At 42.0% G+C, this 17,683-nt stretch overlaps 1 protein-coding gene across 4 annotated transcripts; it reads right to left on the reverse strand.

The window, feature by feature from the left end:
• Positions 1-368: 368 nt before the first annotated feature.
• On the reverse strand, positions 369-8,059 carry LOC105751135. 4 transcript variants are annotated; one of them, XM_031945240.1, is made up of 4 exons: positions 7,674-8,059; positions 7,061-7,275; positions 6,462-6,540; positions 369-5,599 (listed from the first exon to the last, which is right to left on the reverse strand). In XM_031945240.1, exons 1-3 carry the CDS (start codon positions 7,916-7,918, stop codon positions 6,500-6,502), a joined length of 501 nt encoding a protein of 166 aa, XP_031801100.1. In that variant the 5' UTR covers positions 7,919-8,059; the 3' UTR covers positions 369-5,599; positions 6,462-6,499. The 4 variants fall into 4 exon arrangements, 3 of the variants coding, with proteins under 3 accessions (XP_031801100.1, XP_031801098.1, XP_031801099.1); XR_004230700.1 differs by having other exon boundaries at positions 6,462-7,275; positions 7,674-8,057; XM_031945238.1 differs by lacking the exon at positions 6,462-6,540 and having other exon boundaries at positions 7,674-8,058.
• Positions 8,060-17,683: the final 9,624 nt, after the last annotated feature.

The raw sequence follows: 17,683 nt of genomic DNA on the forward strand, positions 1-17,683 counted from the left end.
TACTTAGTTAAACTGAGTCTGTTTAAATAGGTTTGTTTCCTCATACAAGTCATATATGAGATTATGACTCTATCTAAGCTCATTCAACATCTATGACACTGAAAGAACAGTGGCATTAAAAATCTGCCTTTTTTAACTCCAATAGACCACTGGTGACACAACACTGGACGTTTATTCATTGTATTAATATCTGTGTGATCATGTAGACACATATGGAGTAATCCTTAGAATAGATGAGAGCCAAGGAAATCAAGAGGTATCATGTTGTTTTTGTGGCTGAAAAGCAGAAGTCTTCGAATACCAGGAACAGACATTAAGGAGGAGGACATTTGAGGATATTAGGCAGAAAAAGTAAAGGAAGAAGAGTTAAAAAAAAAAATTAAGGCATATGAGATAAATCAGGGACTGTTTCCAACGCTGCCTTTCTCTCCATGGAGACATGGCTGAGGAACTGAGAGTAAGAAATTATTCCTGGGAATTTTGGACTTGTCCACCCTCTGAGGAGGAAGAGCAGCTTAAAGAAGTGGGAGCTCTTCTAATCGAGAGGCATTCCTACAGAGAGACTGTTACAATTGAGCACAAGAATACAACTTCATCTATGAGTAAGGAAGGCAGTGGCCTTACCCTCTCTGGGATAAAGAGTCCATGGGGCCAAAATTGGCATTTTCTCTGGAGAGTAACCATATCCCCTAGAACAAACTGGGGGGACTTGGGCTGGATGGGCAAGAGCTTTCCCGGAACAATGGAAGGCCCCAGAGCCAGATGAAGTGATGGGACTGTCCAACAGACAGGGGGAAGGGGAGGAAACTGCCAAAAATCCCTCAGAGGCAAGACCAGCTGTTAGGTTTGAAGGGGGCCAAGTAGAAGACCACTAGGCTAATTTGGTCTCCAGTACTGTGCAGGACACAAAGGAGAACAGCCTACCGAGTTCCTCCTTCTCAGGGGTGTAAAAATTGTGCAGACTTACAGATGGGCACTGTGAATTTCCTGAAAAGGCAGGAAAAATGACACTGCGAAGACTGAGCAGCAGCTGGGTACTGCACCCTTGTCATATGATCAGATCTACAAAGACGCAACAGCCACTGCCAACAATGGCCATGGTGAGTCAGGTACTCCTGAGTTCCAGGTCTTCTCCAATGTGGGCCACAGGCATGAAGTGGAACAGCAGCACCCCAGTACTGAGCTGCTGTCACAGCTGTTACCTGAGAAAAGTAAGAGATGGAACCCCGAACATTCCCATTTTCCTTAGGGAGGTAAAGGACCCAAGGGAGCACAAGTCACTGTCTCCCCCAAGATAAGAATATCTCTACTAGCTAATCGATCATAAGGTAACAGAGCCACGTTTTCTTCTAATTGTGGATTCGATGGCCATACTTCAGTTGGATGCTTTGGCAAGAGGGTCACTGGAAGGGGTTCAGAGAACCAGCATCTTACTTAGGAGTCAGGTGGCATTTGAGCTGATCTTTGTAGGACAATTAGGGCTCCTGACAGGCACAGCTGAGAATAAAATGCATTCAGGGCACAGATGGAGGGAACTCACAGGTTTACAAAGGAAGAGAAATGAAGCACGGTGAAGGAAGTGGAGGTAAAAGGCCAATTTGCTTGAGCCTCCAAATAACTGGGAGAACACTGAAGGATGCAATGAACATTGTAGAGCTAAAATTGCCAAACCAGGCAATTAAAATGATTTCTCATTTGTAGATTAAAATGGAGTCCATGACTACTACATTCCCTGAAACCAACTTTCTGATTATCCAAAATGCAACCAAAGTAGAATGTGGTTTGAGTGGGAATGGGATCATAGGTCATAAAAGCTGGTCATGAGATGTTGGAGGAAGACTACATAGTTATCTCGAAGTCTATGTTAAAATAAGCCTGGATTCTTCCCCTTTTAACTGGAATACCAGCAAAATGCAGCATCCACTTTGGTCACAAGAAGTCAGCAAAAGTTCACTGGCGAGAAACACATGTTCAGGGCCGATCCATTAGGGACATGTGTGCTCCTCCCCATGCTCTAGGTATGGACTCTACAGCAAGAATAAACTGGGTGCTTACCTCAAATGGGTGGAGAATTTGCCACTTCTGACCACACCAGGTAAAAATTATGAAGAACATACCAAGTAATTAGAACAAGAGAGAGGGTAGAACTGAGTGATGTCACACTAATACCACAGGAATACCTGGACCTGCTTCATGTGGGATTTGGGATTTAGGCTGAGATATGGAGTAATGCTGTGATTGTAAGGCACAGAAGTGAGGATGGAATACCTTCTGGGCATGGGGTGTTCACACTTTTCAAAGGCAAGCAAATAGTGTCAAAATGCATCATGGGGGAAGAGCATTAAGAATCTGCACTTGTCTGGACCAGACAGAAGGTGAAGGGACTTACATATAAGTCAGCTAGCAAGGGAGGTCCTAGCTACAGTATGAGGGGCTTGAAATGACAAGAAAATAGTTTGTATTTAATCCTAATTTAAAATGTTGTTTAATGAGAGGGTTTATTGACCAGTGCTTTGGGAATGTCCTTTTGCCATCTAAGTAGAGGACACATGAGGAAGACAAAGACTTGAGTTAGGAAGCTTAATCAGGAGGCTATTGTGATAACCCAGATGTGTAAGTGCAGAAAAGGGGATGGCTCCAAGTAGTGTTGTGGAGAATAAAGATAAGCCTCGCTAACCTTTTGGACTTGGGGATAAAGGAAGAATAAACATCACAGGGGAAGGGGAAAGAACACATTTGTTGCTTACTATGTGCCAGATAGTAGTGAAATACTAGCAAGCAAGACTGTCCTCTCAAGGAACTAACACTGTCTTGCTGAAAGAGACTACATACAGGAGAGCCGGGATGAGGGTAAGGGATCTGTGACTTCCCTTTAGGCAACTCTAGGCTCCATGTGACTTATTTAAGGACACATAGTTGTTCAGTGTCTAACGCCATGTGGTTGCCCCCTAATAAGTCTCCCCCCTTTCAGGCAAAACATCCCTGACTGTTTTAACAGGATGTCCAGGCCAGATTCTATCCTGGATCCATTCCAGATATTTGTAATTCAATACTCCAGATGACACCTGAGCAGGGAAGAGCCCTGGCTACTCTCACCTTCCTATTCCTGGAAACCACAAACCTCAATGCAGAACACAATCACAACAGGGTGTTTGTCACAGGGTTGCTGCTGCTTCATGGGGACATTCCAGTCCACTCAAACCTCCAAATGTATTTCAGACCTTTTCCATTCCTCTGGATGGAATAAAGTACAGAGAGGAACAAGGGGTCCAGAAGAAGGGCTAGTGAGGTATAAGGCTGTTTTTAAAAAACACAAAAGTTAATGCTCTGATTTGTTTTGAAAAAAGAGAAAAGGCTGATGGGAGCTTTGTTAGCTCTTTCCCAGAACTTTGCCCTAAGTGTACGACCTGCAAGTTCTAGGAGCTGCTCGACCCACAGCACTTGCAGCTGCCCCCACCACAAACCAGGAGGCTTTCACTGCCTGGGGAGGCTTTCACTGCTTGGGGAGGCTTTCTCTAGTCCCTCTCCATTCTCTTCAATGGGGTTCTCTGGAAATCTCTTCCCAATACCACTCGCATCAGGTATTTCTAAAGAGAGGGGAGAGGGAGAGATCTTTCTTTTGGTACCTGTTTTAATGACCCCTTCTAGTGTCTCAGGGGAACTGGGAAGAAAGCTATGAAAAATGTGCCATTTTACTTCTAGACTTTAGATAAGGAAACAGATGGTTTGAATCCCAAAATGAAAGTCAATACAGAAGATTTTGGTTCTGTTTGGTGATTCCGGCCTAAGCTCTGAAGAGGAGCAGGCCCCTGAAAGTATGTTGATCAGCGGGGTACCAAGACCACCTATCACTAGCGCCAGTTTTAACCACAACCATTTCACAATTTGTCTGTTTCTCTCTCTATCCCAGAATAGATCTCTGTCTTGATCTCAAGGGCAGTATGATCAACCTGCACACTGCCCCAATAGCTATCAAAAAACCCCCAAATGTCCCATTAAAGGCAACAACCCTCCCTCCCCTGTGTAACCTTTTAACCAGCCCCAGAGAAGCAAGGCTTCAGGTCAGTGACAACCAAACCACTTCAGGTGACCAACAGCAGCAGGTAGACAGTTACTATAGGGAAGAGCTTTCCTTTCCCTCCCAGTATGACCTTTTCCCTGTGGTGACAATTAAGAATCTTGCCCCCCTCCTTGTTAGAGGGGCACTGATGGGGGGTTGTGGAAGATCCATCACCTATCTTACTGATATCTTTCCTCACAAATGTCATCAGCTCCCTGATATCATGGTCATCCCAGCTGCTGCTGACATCTTTCCAGTTATCCAAGTAGCTGCCCCTGCCTCCCTAACATCTCTCACACACTTCCCTTTCTCTCCACTCACATGGGCATCATCTGTGGGCTGCAGGGTCACCTTGCCCATCTCCTCTTGCCTGCAACACTGCAATGGGCTTCTGGATCATCTGCTCTCCTCCAGCAACATCAGTGCTTATGCACAGAGTATTCCACCTGGACACCTGGCTTATTATCGCAGTTTTGCTACCATCTAGCTGGGTGACATTAAGCTAGTTACTTTCTATTGCTGGGCCCTAGGTCCATCATCTGTCAAATGAGGATAAGAATGCCTGCCCTGCTCTACTGACCCCTAGACAGGGATATGGTACTGGGGATTCTCATTTCTGCACCAGTCGCTAGTTTCCAGGTCTCTTCCAACTGTGAGGTTCCAGCTATTACAATTATGGACCATGGGTGATCATAATCAACAAACATTTATTAAGCACGGACCATGTGCTAGACACTGTGCTAATTGATAGGTTATAAACACAAGAAAAGGAACCAGATCATGCTCCCAAAGACCTTACACTGTAACCAAGGCAGACACATACACATATAAATGAAATAGGGCTTGGCCAAGCCTAGTCTTGGAGTACATGACATTGCACACTCCTGACCTAGTACATAACCCCTGCCTAGGGCTGAAGCCCCAAGACTTCAAACTTTAAAGTTTGGAAGCTTAGGGTTTTCTTTTGAAGTCTTTACTGGAAGTTAAGCCCTATACACATTACAGAACCCTTCCAAGATCCTACCTGAAGTCTCCAACATGCAAACAGCACAACTCACACTCTCCTGTGTACGACTCCACAAAGCATACACATACTTGGACTCACACAGCCACCCAACTGCTCTGTTCACACATTCAATGCTACTCACTGTCTGCTCTCTCAATCATAACCACTCAGAAGGCAGCTGCTAAGCCCACACCTACTCCACTAGCAATGATGGTCAGTCTTCATGAAACAGCAGACTAATTCCTTCTAAGTTGCAGGGAAGGTTCCTGTGTGTGGAGAAATCAAGGATAATTGTTCATAAGCTGCACTGCTGCTAACTGCCTCACCACAGGCTCGGGCAATGCCATGGCTACCAGTGGGAGCTGGAGACTTACCTTTTCAAACAAACCATGAAACATCTACTACTTACTTACCTGTTAGGAGGGAAAAACTAGTGAAAAAAAGTGTAAATATCCATAACAAAGCTCATCAACTTAAGTTGATAAAGTAAGGATCTTTTTCAATTTCTTTTGCAGCATCATCTTCAACAGCCCCTGCCACAGATAGTAACATTTATTAAACACTGGTATATGTCTATGCATAAAGCACCTACCATGTGCCAGGCACTGTGCTAAATATTTTTAAAATGTCTCATTTGATCCTGATAACAATCCTAGGATGTAGGTGCTATTCTGTTCTTATCCCCAGTTTACAGTGGAGAAAACTGAAGCAAAATGAAGTTAAGCAACTTGCTTGCAGCCACAAGCTAATAAGTGTTAGAGGCAACCCAATCAATCCACTAATCCCCTCACCCCTGGAACCGCTTCCCCAACTTTGTGCCAGGCAGTGTTGTAACTGGGAGAGACAAGTAAAACTCCAAAGTAAATGGGTACTGGCCAAGCCAGGCCTTTATGACTCTGTTCATTTCCTTCTCACTAATCCTGCAACACAAGGCCTGTCTGGGGCTCAAGCCCCAAACAGAGATTTCAAGCTAGTGTTACCCTATCTTTAAGGGCAAAGAGAACTGGGTTCAACCTTTATCTTGCAAAGAAACACAGAATTCTTGAGAAGACACTTTAATGCATGTCCCAAGAGAAATGAATGATGGGATTATATGGCCAGAATTCAGATGTCTAAATTATAATGATGGTACAGATGATTTTGGTTGTGATCTTTCTCTCAGTGGATTTATTGCAAATAATTCAGGAACCCCTGATGTTTCGTTAAACCTAGTAAATGCGTAGGTTTGAGCAATCCTTTAAGGAACAAGATCTTTCTCTATATAGTAAATAAGAATATTTAAGAAGCATGGGGAGGAATTCATGAGGAAGATACTGTAATTTTAGTAATTAATTGGAAAATACCAAAACTTAGTCCTTGATTAAGGATGGGAAGAGAATAAGTGAAGAAAATCACCTGGTAACACAGAGGTATGGAAAGAATGATCACTTCATCTAGTCAGTGAGGTTCTGGTAAAGGTTGAACAACCAGTACTCTAGGGGAAAAAATGTGCAGAGGACATACTTCCCAGTTTAATCTGTATTGCTCTTTTCACCTACAACAAATCAAAGCTGATTTGTGTTACTTCCTAATTTCCAGAGCATAAATGCTGACGCTGAACATTTATAATCAGTTTGCTGGGGAGCTACCTGCAGCAGGCCTATGCTCAGCATATACCCTCACAGATGCTCAACTTCCATTATACTTTCTCCCTTAGAACTTTCCCTTTCCCCTCCCCCCAAGCCTTCCCTAGTCCCTGACACATCTGAGCATCAGAAACTCGGCAGCATTTCGACCCTAAAAACACCTTGTGCCACGTTCATTTCCTTAACAGGAGCCAATTCACTCATTTGGGCAGGATGGGCAGCTGCTAAGCACCGTCTTGAAGAGAACTACTCTTGACTTGGACCCCCACCCCCACCCCCCCACAAGTGGCTGAAGGCAGATGGGCGTCTATGGCCTTCCAAGTCGGCTTCTCCCCCGACACTGCTCTTGCCCTACAGACCCCGACTCACGCAGCCCTTGGCCCGGTGCCATTTGCTCTCCAGCCGTTTCCTGGGGCTCTTCCTGGCAGTCCAATGCCACCTGTCCTCTCAGGGCTGCAGATTCCCGGACACGAACCTTCCCCGCGGTGCTGCCGGGCACTTTCCCTTTCAAAGGCACCTTTGGCAGGCGAGGTTTCCTGCCCCGGTTGTCTGCGGCCTGGCTCCCCGGAGTCCCGTCATCGCACCTGCAGCGAGCAGAGGAGGAGAAATTGGAGGTCTACTACTAACAATCCCCAGCATAGGCCTGGCCGGAAGCGAGGCTCGCTTTCCGTTTTCTAGGCTGCTCCTGTCAGGTGGTTCTCCAAGCCCCGGAGGTCGGGAGGGGGAGGGGGAGAAAGAAAGAAAGAGGAAGAGGAGGAAGAGGAGGGGGGAAGGGGAAGGAGAGAGGGGAAGAGGCAGGAAAGAACGGGGGCCGGAACCTCGGGAGGAGGAGGAGGAGGAGGAGGAGGAGGAGGAGGCGGCCGGCCTTCCCCATCCGCCCCCGCAGCCAACGCCCAGGCCTACACTCGCTCCCTCCCCGCCCCCTCGCAGCTGCTCCTCCTTCCTTCCCAACGCAAAGGCAGGTACAGGAAACCCTTTATACCTTTGCAGCCAACAGGGTCCGCACCAGGCCCAGAGCTTAAGGGAGCAAGGACATGTCAAGAGGCCTTGGCAACAGGCAGGAAGAGGAAGCGCCGCCAGTCGGAAACAGGATGTGGGAAAGCGGAAGCCTCTTGTGACCGGAAGCGGAAGTCGGCAGGGACACTTCCCCGCGACCACCATTACGTCTGTCCCTGGACAGGCTACAGGAAACAGGAAGTGGACCGCGGGGGCGGGGCCGGCGTCCATACCAGCTGACAAGTGGGGCTTGCTCTTGGGACTGGGAGTGCAGGAGAGGAGGGCCTTGCGCCCCCGCCCCCATATGCTGTGGCTGGGAGGCCCCTTCCCCTCACTTGACAGGGAGGTGGGGGGAGGGGAGGGGAGGAGACAGTGCTGTAGGTTGACTCTCAGAAAAACTGGGCTTTCTTCCCCCCTCTCCTCCTCCCTCCCTCCCCCCACGCACCCGCACGTTTTAAAGGGGCCCACCTACCTTTGTCTCCGCCAGGTGCGTGGCTCGGCGGCGCCGCAGGGGACTCCCTGTAAAATAGCCGCATAAAGAAATGACGGCCCAGTTCTCCATCGTCCCCAACCAAAAGCACAAATCAGGTCTCAAAGGGTCAGACGCGGCTGAAAATGACCGAACAATTAAAAAAAAAGCCCCCTTTCTTCCTCTTTGCTGTTCCTTCCTGGCAGGATAAAAGCAGTTTCCTTTAGGGCCTAAGGATGCCTTCCCTGAAATGGAACTGGGTGCTCAGATGCTACATAATTAAGCCCGTCGTTTGACATGCAGACCTTTGTAGGGCTTTTTGGGAGGGGGGAGGGAAGAGGGGATTAATGGCCATTTCAGTGACAGATTCTGCCCTAAATGCTTTTGGTTTTGCTTTTTGAAAAGGACTTCAAAGGCTATTCCTGTGCCCTCATATACAGCTTTGGAAGTGGAGGCACAGGGCAGCAAGCGCCTTGCTGGGGGCCCCATAGCCAGTAAGGGTCCTACCTCCTTACTGTGTCACTCAGCGTCACTGGGTGCAGGTGACCTTTCCTGCCTTTCCCTCCCTGAAATCCAGTTCACTTCGAGTCAAGGCAGCACCTCCCTGATGTCTTGGTCCTCTGGGAGAGCCAAGGGCTAACACCTGCTGCTCAATAACCTTCCATGTCACTGCAGATCACTGGCCTCAGTTTCTTCTTCTATTTTTTAGTGTATTATTTATTTTTGGCATAATTTTCTCCCTTGTTTATGGTGTATGACTAATGTAGAAATATGTTTTACACAGTCTCACATGTGTAAGGGATAGATTGCTTGCCTTCTCTGTGAGTAAGGCAGGGGTGGGAGAGAAGGAGAGATGCTAAAAAGGGAAATATTTGGATACATTTGTCTTCTTGCTAAATTCTTTTCCAATTTAACCTGCTTCAATTGGCATTACAATTACAATAAACACTGCCCCTTGACTTCAGTATGGGTGAAAATCCTTTCGAGAAACCTCCCAACACTGGTCTGCAAACCCCAAACCTTTTGGGGTCCCTTCTGAGCCTCAACATTGGGAATTCTTGCAATTTTTGGCATAGTTCCCTCCTAACGAGGGAACCTTTATCACCTTTTCACCCTCCTTGGCATGCTACAGGAGGCAAGGTGCTGTAGGAATAGAAATTTTATGGGTTTTGGCAAAGATGAGACAATCCTCTTTCATGTCACTTTTTTCTGTGCCTTGTGTCTGTGCAGAATGTCTGTGTCATGTGTGTTCTGCAAGCTAGATTTTGTTATCTGTGATGTGGTTCGAGCACCAAAATAATATAGGTGATGTAGACACCAGGTGATGCTAGGTACCAAAAGTGGGGTGTGGTCATGTGAAGAATTCACAATGGCTATTCTCTTTGCCAAGAGGTAGATTTATTTAGGGGAAGGGGTTTCAGACTAAATGAAGGGATACAAGAGACACTGGGAATGGTAAATATGAAAGAGTTGGAGAGCATATGCAAGAATTACCCAGTGGAAAGGAGCACCCCATGAAGTTAAGGCATACCTTTAGTTGCCAGGCTAAATTCTGACAGGGACTTAGCATCCTAAAAGAATTAGCTGTAAGGAGAAGCTGTGAGAAGCATAGCAGGATTAAGAAAGATACCATGTGACATGGGAAAGGATAAGGGAAAAGACACCATGAGCAGATTGCCATGACAGACTGACCCCAAGAAAGGCAGCGGCCATGAAATGGCCCACAATTAGATTTTATAGGGAGAATTTACCCTCAGGGACATGACTTGGATTCCTGCAGGCATGACAAGGTGAGAATCCCTCTACAGAGGGAGGTTCTTCAGACTAGAAGAGGTTCTCAGAGGGTGGGATCATGGAGTTAAACTGATCTCTTTCAGTGCCTTCTCCCTGTTTGCCTAACGGATTAATTTTTATCAATTCCTCTATTAAGCATACCTCCATCACCTGGAAAAATTTAAAATGCTGCCAGCAAGTAAAACTGTCTATTCTGCAGTCAGAACACTAGGAAAGATTTCTTGACATCCTTGACTCCCACCTTAAAAAAAACAACATGATTTTTTTTTCCTGTGCACCCCAGTTCTGGTCAATCTGGGGCCACTTCACTTTTTTCTGTATACAAAAGAAATCTGATCAGAGGGAGCTTGTGTTCATGTCCACACATATGTGTCTGTGGGTTGTTTATATATCTTAAATATCCAAAAGTTAGCTGAGAAATTTGATAGATTTTTCTCCCCTATTCACTCCTTTATCTTCTTATCCTAGGCATTATTAATATGTGCAAAAATTTTTCAGTTTTATGTAATTTATGTTACCTCTTTTGCCTTTTGAAATTGCTTCTTTATCTTTTGTTTACTTAAGAAAATATATTCTGCCCATAGTTGATTTGCTTCTCTTTTAATTTTTTTATGTGGTGTCATCTTTAACATTCAAGTATTATTCATGTCAAGTTGATTATGGAGCATAATGTGAGATGTTGGTCAGTCTTCAGGCAAAACATTCTCTGATTCTCCTAGCATTTTTAAATTGAGCCTCGAATTATGTTGCTCAATAATTTGTTTCCCAGTTAATTAAGTAGGGACTCTTTGCTTTTTGTCTCTCAATTCTTACCACCTGGCTCAAGAACTGGCACATTTAGTAGGTGTTTAACTATAGTGTCCGGACCAGCTCTCTGGAGGATCTCAGGCCCAGGGCTAAGTCCTTGATCTTGGGGAGGAGGAAGGGGACCACGTGGATGGTCAAATGTGGGTCCGTTTTATTTCAAATTCTTCAATAAAATACCCTTGTACAATTTAAACATCACCATAACACACTGTCAAGTCTAAATAGGCATGCACCAACTATAGAATTGTGCATGTGGGACCAATAACACTTTCCAAATTGTTTCGAAGTTTGTGCCAAATCTCTGCTTCAAGTAGAACAAGGGGTTTTCATGCCCCTGACTTCTCCAAGCAAGTTTCTGAGATGGTTCCAAAGGAGATGGGAGCGGAACTAGGCATTGTTGGGTTCCTCTGGGTTGAAAGGTCTTTAACCCAATTATTCTAAGAGTTTGCCCATATGTGGCAAAACACTTAAACCTAATTTTAAACTTAAAAATTCTTTAACCAAATTGGTTTTCCTTTGAGGGAAAAATAGAAAGAGTTTATTTCCTGTAAATAAATCTGGTTAAATCATAAAATAAATTTAGGCCCTTCCAGAATTAACAGTACCATGGCCAAGCACAGGAGAATGGATAAAAATGGGACAAAGACCTCGGATACTTCTTAACCTTTAGTTTGTCCCTTAACTTTTCTAGGCCTCAGTTTCTTCATGTGTTCAATAAAATAATAGCACCTAATTTAGTTGTTGTAAGGATCAAATCAAAGTAAAATGTAATTTATGTTTTAAACCGGCCACCTCAAAAAGAAAGGATCCTAATGATTATTAATTGCCCATTTGCATTGGTAGAAGGAGTTGCTATACGGCTCTCTACAATGAATAAACCAGAGATCTGAAGAGTCAGAGGAGGTAATGTGTTAAATGAATGTCTTTTTAGGAATGTGATCATTAAATAAGAGCATAACAAGTGTTCATTGATGATAACTTGTAGCACAGAGAATAATGCTGTGCTTCTGGTCCAAAAGACCCAAATACAAGTATGTTTTCAGATACTTCCCAGCAAGAAGTAAGCCCCCCATTCAAATAAATTCCAGTGTCCCATAACCTCTATCAAGAAGGCAAAATGTTCTCTTTGGCATTCAGAACCCTTCATCACCTAGCCATCTCCTACCTTTCCTACCTGTTCTTCTAACACTTTACTACCTGAAATTCCTCCACGGGAAGCTTTTTCTAATACTTCTTCTAGTGCCTTCCCTTTGCTATATATATATATATATAGCTTGTTCAAACATATTTGTTTGTTTTTTCCCCCCACTAGTTTGTGACCCTTTGAAGGAAGGGACCTTGCCTTTCTTTTGTATCCTATGCTTAAACTTACCTGGAAAAGAAATTTGGTCCAATTAAATGTTTATTGATTGACAGGGAAGTCAATAAAACACCCTGGAACCACAGTTTCCCTCTTCTATAAAGTGAGAATAAGAAAAAATGGCCTTCCCCAGTTTATTGTTGTTCAAATGAGAAAATGGAATAAAATGATTTTCAAATGAAAGCATTGTATAAAATGGTAAAGAATTAATGTGAGACCTAGTTTTTAAAAGTCTGGAATATTAAGGAAATAATATTGGATAGTCCAAGGATACATAGTGGATTAGAAAAATGGGTTGGTACAATTTCCATGAAACACGGGATGATTCATGACTTTAATATGGTCCCCCTAATGACTGTTTTTGTAAAAAACACAATATAAAAGGTAAAACAATATTGAGGGGACAGGCACAGGAACATAGTTATGGGTATACAAATTACTACTGACTTTTGCATTTGTAAAGCAAAAAAAAATAATAATATATATATATAAATGTTTTCAAAATTTTTTAATTGAACTTGGGCAAAATATCAATTTAATTTAGGATTTTATTACTTGTGGAATTAGGGGAAAAACCCCCCTTTTTTTTTTTTTAAAAATTTTTCCCTTTAAAATTATTTTTTTTTTTTTTTTAAGGAAAAAAAAAAACCCCAAAATTAAACCTTAAAAATTCCCTTTTTTTTTTTAGTTTTAAAAATTTAATTTAAAGTTAATTTTTCCTTTTTAATTTTTTTAATAAGAATTTAAAAAATTTTTCCTTCCCCCCTTTTTTTTAAAATTTATTTTTTTTTTTTTTTAAAAAATTATTTTAAAAAAAAAAAATTTAAAAAGGTTTTTTAAAACTTTTTTAAATTTTCCCCTTTTTAAAAAACCCCAAGGGGGGCCCTTTTTTTTCCTTTTTAAAAAGGTTTTTTTTTTGGGTTTTTTTGGGCCCAATTAAAATTTTTTAAAATTTTCCTTTTAAATTTTTAAAACATTCCGGTTTAAAAAAAAAACCCCCCTTTTGGGGAAAAATTTAAAAAAAAAAAAAACAAGTTTAAAATTAAAAATTAAAGGAAAAAAAAGGGGAATTGGGCCCCCCCCAAAAAAAAAGGGGGGAACCCCCAAAAAAGGGGGGAAAATTTTCTTTTAAAAAAAAATTTTTCTTTTTGGTTTTTAAAAAATTTTTTTTTAAAAATAATTCAAAAAGTTTAAAAATTCCCAAATTTTTTTTGGGGGGGCCCATTTTTTTTTTTTAAAAAAAAAAAAATTTTAAATTTAATTTAAAACCAATTTAAAAAGAAATTAATTTAAAATTAAATTAAATTCCTTTTTTTTTTTTTTTATTTTTGGGGAAAAGGGGCCCCCAAATTTTTTTTTTAAAATTTCCTTTTTTTTCCCCTTTAAAAAAAATTTTGGTTTTTTAAAAAAAAAAAAAAAAAAAAATTTTTAAAAACCTAAAAATTTTTGGGAAAACCCAAAATTTTAAAAAAAGGGGGTTTTTTTTAAAAAACCATTTCCCTTTTTTTTTTTTTTAAAACAAAAAAATTTTTTGGGCCCTTAAAATTTTCCCTTTAAAAAGGGGGTTTTTTAAATTTTTAAAAAAAATTTTTTTTCCAAAATTTTAAAAATTTTTTTTTTTAACCGGAAAAAACCCTTTAAAAGGGTTTTTTTCTTTCCAAAAAAATTTTAAAAAATTTTTTTCCCCCCTTCTCCCCTTTTTCCCTTTTTAAATTGGTTTAAAAGGGGAAAAAAAATTTAATTTTTTGGGTTTTTCCCCAAGGGGGAAAAAAAGTTTATTGGGCCCAAATTTTTTTGTTAAGGGCCCTTTTTTTTTTGGGTTTTTGGGTTTTTTGGTTTTTGGGGGCCAAAAGGAAAGGGGTTAAAGGGAATTTTTTTTTTAAAAAAAATTTTTTTTAAAAGGGGTTTGGGGTTTGGAATTTCGGGGGAAGGGGGGAAAAAAACCAAGGGGGAAAAAATTTTTAAAATTGGGGTTTTTAAAAAATTTTAAATTTGGAAAAATTTTGGGCCAAAATTTTTGGGTTTTAAAAACAATTTTTTTGGGCCTTAAAAAAATTTTTTAAAATTTTAAGGGTTTTTAAATTTTAAAAAAATTAAAAAAAATTTTTAAAAAGGGTTAAAAAATTTTTTTTTAAAAGGGGGGGTTAAAAATTTCTTTTTAAAGGGAATAAAAAGAAAAATTTTAAAAAAGGGGGGGCCTTTTAAATTTGGGGGTTTTGGGGTTAAAAAGGGGCCCCTTTTGGTTGGGGGGGTTTTTTTTTTTTTTGGGAAAAACCCCGGGGGGTTTTAAAAAAAACCCCTTTTTTTTTTTTTTTGGGCAGGTTTTTTTTTTGGGGGTTTTTTTTTTTTTTTTTTGGGTTTTTTCCCCAAGGGGTTTTTTTTTTAAGGGCCTTTTTGGAAAGGGGGTTTGGAAAGGGAAAATTTTTTAAATTTTTTTTTTTTGGGGTTAATTTTAAATTTTCCCTTTTTTTTTCCCCGGGGGGCCCGCTTTTTTTTTTTTTTTTTTTTTTTGGGGGGGTTTTGGGTTTTTTTTTTCCCCCCCTTTTTTTTTGAATTTTTTAACCCTTTTTTTTCCCCAAAAAAAAAAGGTTTTAAAACCCAAATTTAAAAATTTGGGGAAAAAAAGGGGAAAGGGTTTTGGGGTTTTTTTTTTTTGGGGAAAAAATTTTTGGGGGGTTTTTAAAGGGAAGGGGAAAAAAATTTTTTTTTAAAAAATTTTAAAATTTTAAAATTAAAAAATTTTTAAAGGCCCAAAGGCAAAATTTTTGGAAAAGGTTTGGGGTTTTTTAAAATTTTTTAAAGGGTTTCCGGGGTTTTTAAAATTTTTTTAAGGAAAAATTAAAAATTTAGGGGGGGGGGGTTTTTTTTTACCATTTTTTTTTTTTTTCCCGGAAAGGGGGGAAATTTTTTTAAATTTTAAATTGGGGAAAAAATTTTTAATTTCCCCAAAAAAAAAAATTTTTTAAAAATTTTTTTCCCCCCAAAAAAAAAGGGGGGTTTTTCCCGGGGGGGAAAATTTTTTTGGAAAAAGGGAAAAAAAAAAATTTTTTTAAAAAAGGGGGGTTTAAGGGGGGGGGGGGTTAAGGCAAGGGATTTTTGGGGGTTTTTGAAAACCTTGGGGGTTGGGGGGCCCCGGGGGGGGGGGGGGGGGGTTTTTTTGAGGGAGGGGGGGTTTTTGGGTTTTTTTTTAAAAAAAAAAAAATTTTTGGGGGGGGGGGGAAATTTTTTAAAAAAAAAAGGGGGGTTTTAAAAATTTTTTTTAAAATTTTTTTTTTAAAAATTTTTAGGTTTTTGGGGAAATGCTTTTTCCCCGGGAAGGGGAAAAGGGGGGGTTTTTTTTTTGGGGGTTTTCAGGGGGGGGGGGTTTTTTTTTTTGGGGAAACGGTGGGGGGTTTTTTTGGTTGGCTTTTTTTGGGGGGGGGGGGGGGCCCTAAGGGCCAAATTGGGGAAAAAAGGGGGGGGTTTTGGGAGGGGGGGGGGGGGGGGAAAAAAAAGGTTTAATTTTTTTTCCCCCCCCCCCCTTTTTTTTTGGGGGGGGGGGGGAAAAGGGGGGGGGGGGGGGTTTTTTTTTTTTGGGGGGGTTTTTTGGGGTGGGATGGGGGGGCCCCCCCTTTCCCTTTTTTTCCCCGGGGGGGGGGTTTTTTTGGGGGGGGCCCCCAAAATTTTCCTTTAAAATTTTTTTTTTTTTTTTTTCTTTTTTTTTTTTGGGGGTTTTTTTTTTTTTCCCCCCCCAAAAGGGGGGGGTTGGGGGAAAGGGGGGGGGGGGAAAGGGGGTTTGGGGGGGTTGGGGGTTTTTTCCCCTTTCCCTTTCCTTCCTTTCCTTTCCCCCCCTTTTCCCCCCTTTTTTTTTGGGTTTTTTCCTTTCCCCTTTTCTTTTTTCCCCTTTCCCCCTTCCCTTCTTCCTTCCTTCCCCTTCCTTCCTTTTTTCCTTTCCTTTTTTCCCTCCCTTGGAAACCCCCCCTTTGGGGGGAAATTGGGCCCGGCCCCTTTTTTGGGGGGGGGGGCCCCCCTTCCCTTCCTCCTCCCTGCGGGGAAAGGGGGGCCCGGGGGGGCCGGGGGCCCCGGGGGGAAACTTCCCGCCAAAGGTGCCCCTTTGGAAAGGGGAAACCCGGAAGCAATGGGGGAAGGTTTTGGGGGGGCCCCCGGGGGGGGTTTGTTTGGGGAAAGGGAAAGGAAACCCCGGGAAACCTGGGGGGGCCCCCGCCGGGGGGGTTGGTGGGGGGGGGGGGGGGGAAAATTTGGAAGGCCCCCCCTTCCCAAGGGGGGGGGGGGGGGGGGGGGGTCCAAGTCAAGAGTAGTTCTCTTCAAGACGGTGCCCCCCCCCCCCCAAATGAGTGAATTGGCCCGTTAAGGAAAAATGAATGGCAAAGGCCAAGGCGTTTTTTAGGGGCCGAAATGCTGGAGTTTTGGATGCCCAGATAGTCAGGGACCAGGGAAGGCTTGGGGAGGGGGAAACCTAAGGAGAAAAGTAAAATAAGTTGGAGACCCGTGAGGGTATATGCTGAGCATAGGCCTGCTGCAGGTAGCTCCCCAGCAAACTGATTATAAATGTTCAGTGTCAGCATTTACGCTCTGGAAATTAGGAAGTAACACAAATCAGCTTTGATTTGTTGTAGGTGAAAAAAAAACAGGATTAAACTGGGATGTCCCTTCTGCACATTTTTTCCCCTAGAGTACTGGTTGTTCAACCTTCCTTCAGAACCCTCACTGACTAATTAAAGGATCATTCTTTTCCATACCTTCTGTGTTACCAGGTATTTTCTTTCAATTTATTTGCTTCCCCATTTAATCCCAACAAGGACTAAGTTTTGGTATTTTTGAATTAATTACTAAATTACAACATCTTCCCCATGAATTAAAGTTAGTTCTGCATTCCTCCCCATACTTATTAAATATCCTTGTTTACTATATATAGAAAAATCTTGTTCCTTAAAGGATTGCTCAAAGCTACTCATTTACTAGGTTTAACGAAACCAAGAGGTCCTGAAGTATTTTCAATAAATCTGTTGAGACAAAGATCATAACCAAAATCATTTTTACCATCACTATAGTTTCAGACATTTGAATTCTGGCTATATGATCCCATTACTCATTTCTCTTTGGGAACAAAAGGTTCTTCAAGAATTCCCCTTTTTCTTTTGGTAAGATAAAGGTTGAACCCAGTTCTTCTTTGCCCCCTAAAGATAGGGCAACAGTAGCTTGAAATTTCTGTTTGGGTTTTTGAGCCCAAAGGCCTTGTGTGCAAAATTAAGTTTGAAAAAAATTGGAAAGTGTCAATAAAGGTTTTTTGGCCAGTACCAATTTAATTTGGAGGTATACTTGTCTCTCCCAGTTACAATACTGCCTGGCACAAAGTTGGGGAAGCAGGTGTGGGCTAGGGGGGGCAAGCAGCAGGAGGGTAGTTGATTGGGAAGCTTCCAACTTTTATTAGCTTGTGGCTGAAAGCAAGTCATTTAACTTCATTTTGCCTCAGTTTTCTCCACTGTAAATTTTGGATAAGAACAGAATAGCACCTACATCCTAGGATTGTTATCAGGATCAAATGAGATGTCTTTAAAGCACTTAG

This window comes from Sarcophilus harrisii, chromosome X, assembly GCF_902635505.1.
Source record: "Sarcophilus harrisii chromosome X, mSarHar1.11, whole genome shotgun sequence".
NCBI lineage: Eukaryota > Metazoa > Chordata > Mammalia > Dasyuromorphia > Dasyuridae > Sarcophilus > Sarcophilus harrisii.

Coding starts and splice junctions, on each gene's coding strand:
- LOC105751135 (XM_031945238.1), bottom strand. CDS start 7,918: ATGGACGCCGGCCCCGCCCCCGCGGTCCACTTCCTGTTTCCTGTAGCC. Junction 7,276..7,673: donor GGACCCTGTTGGCTGCAAAG/GTATAAAGGGTT, acceptor TGCTCGCTGCAG/GTGCGATGACGGGACTCCGG. Junction 5,600..7,060: donor GGCACCGGGCCAAGGGCTGC/GTGAGTCGGGGT, acceptor TATCTGTGGCAG/GGGCTGTTGAAGATGATGCT.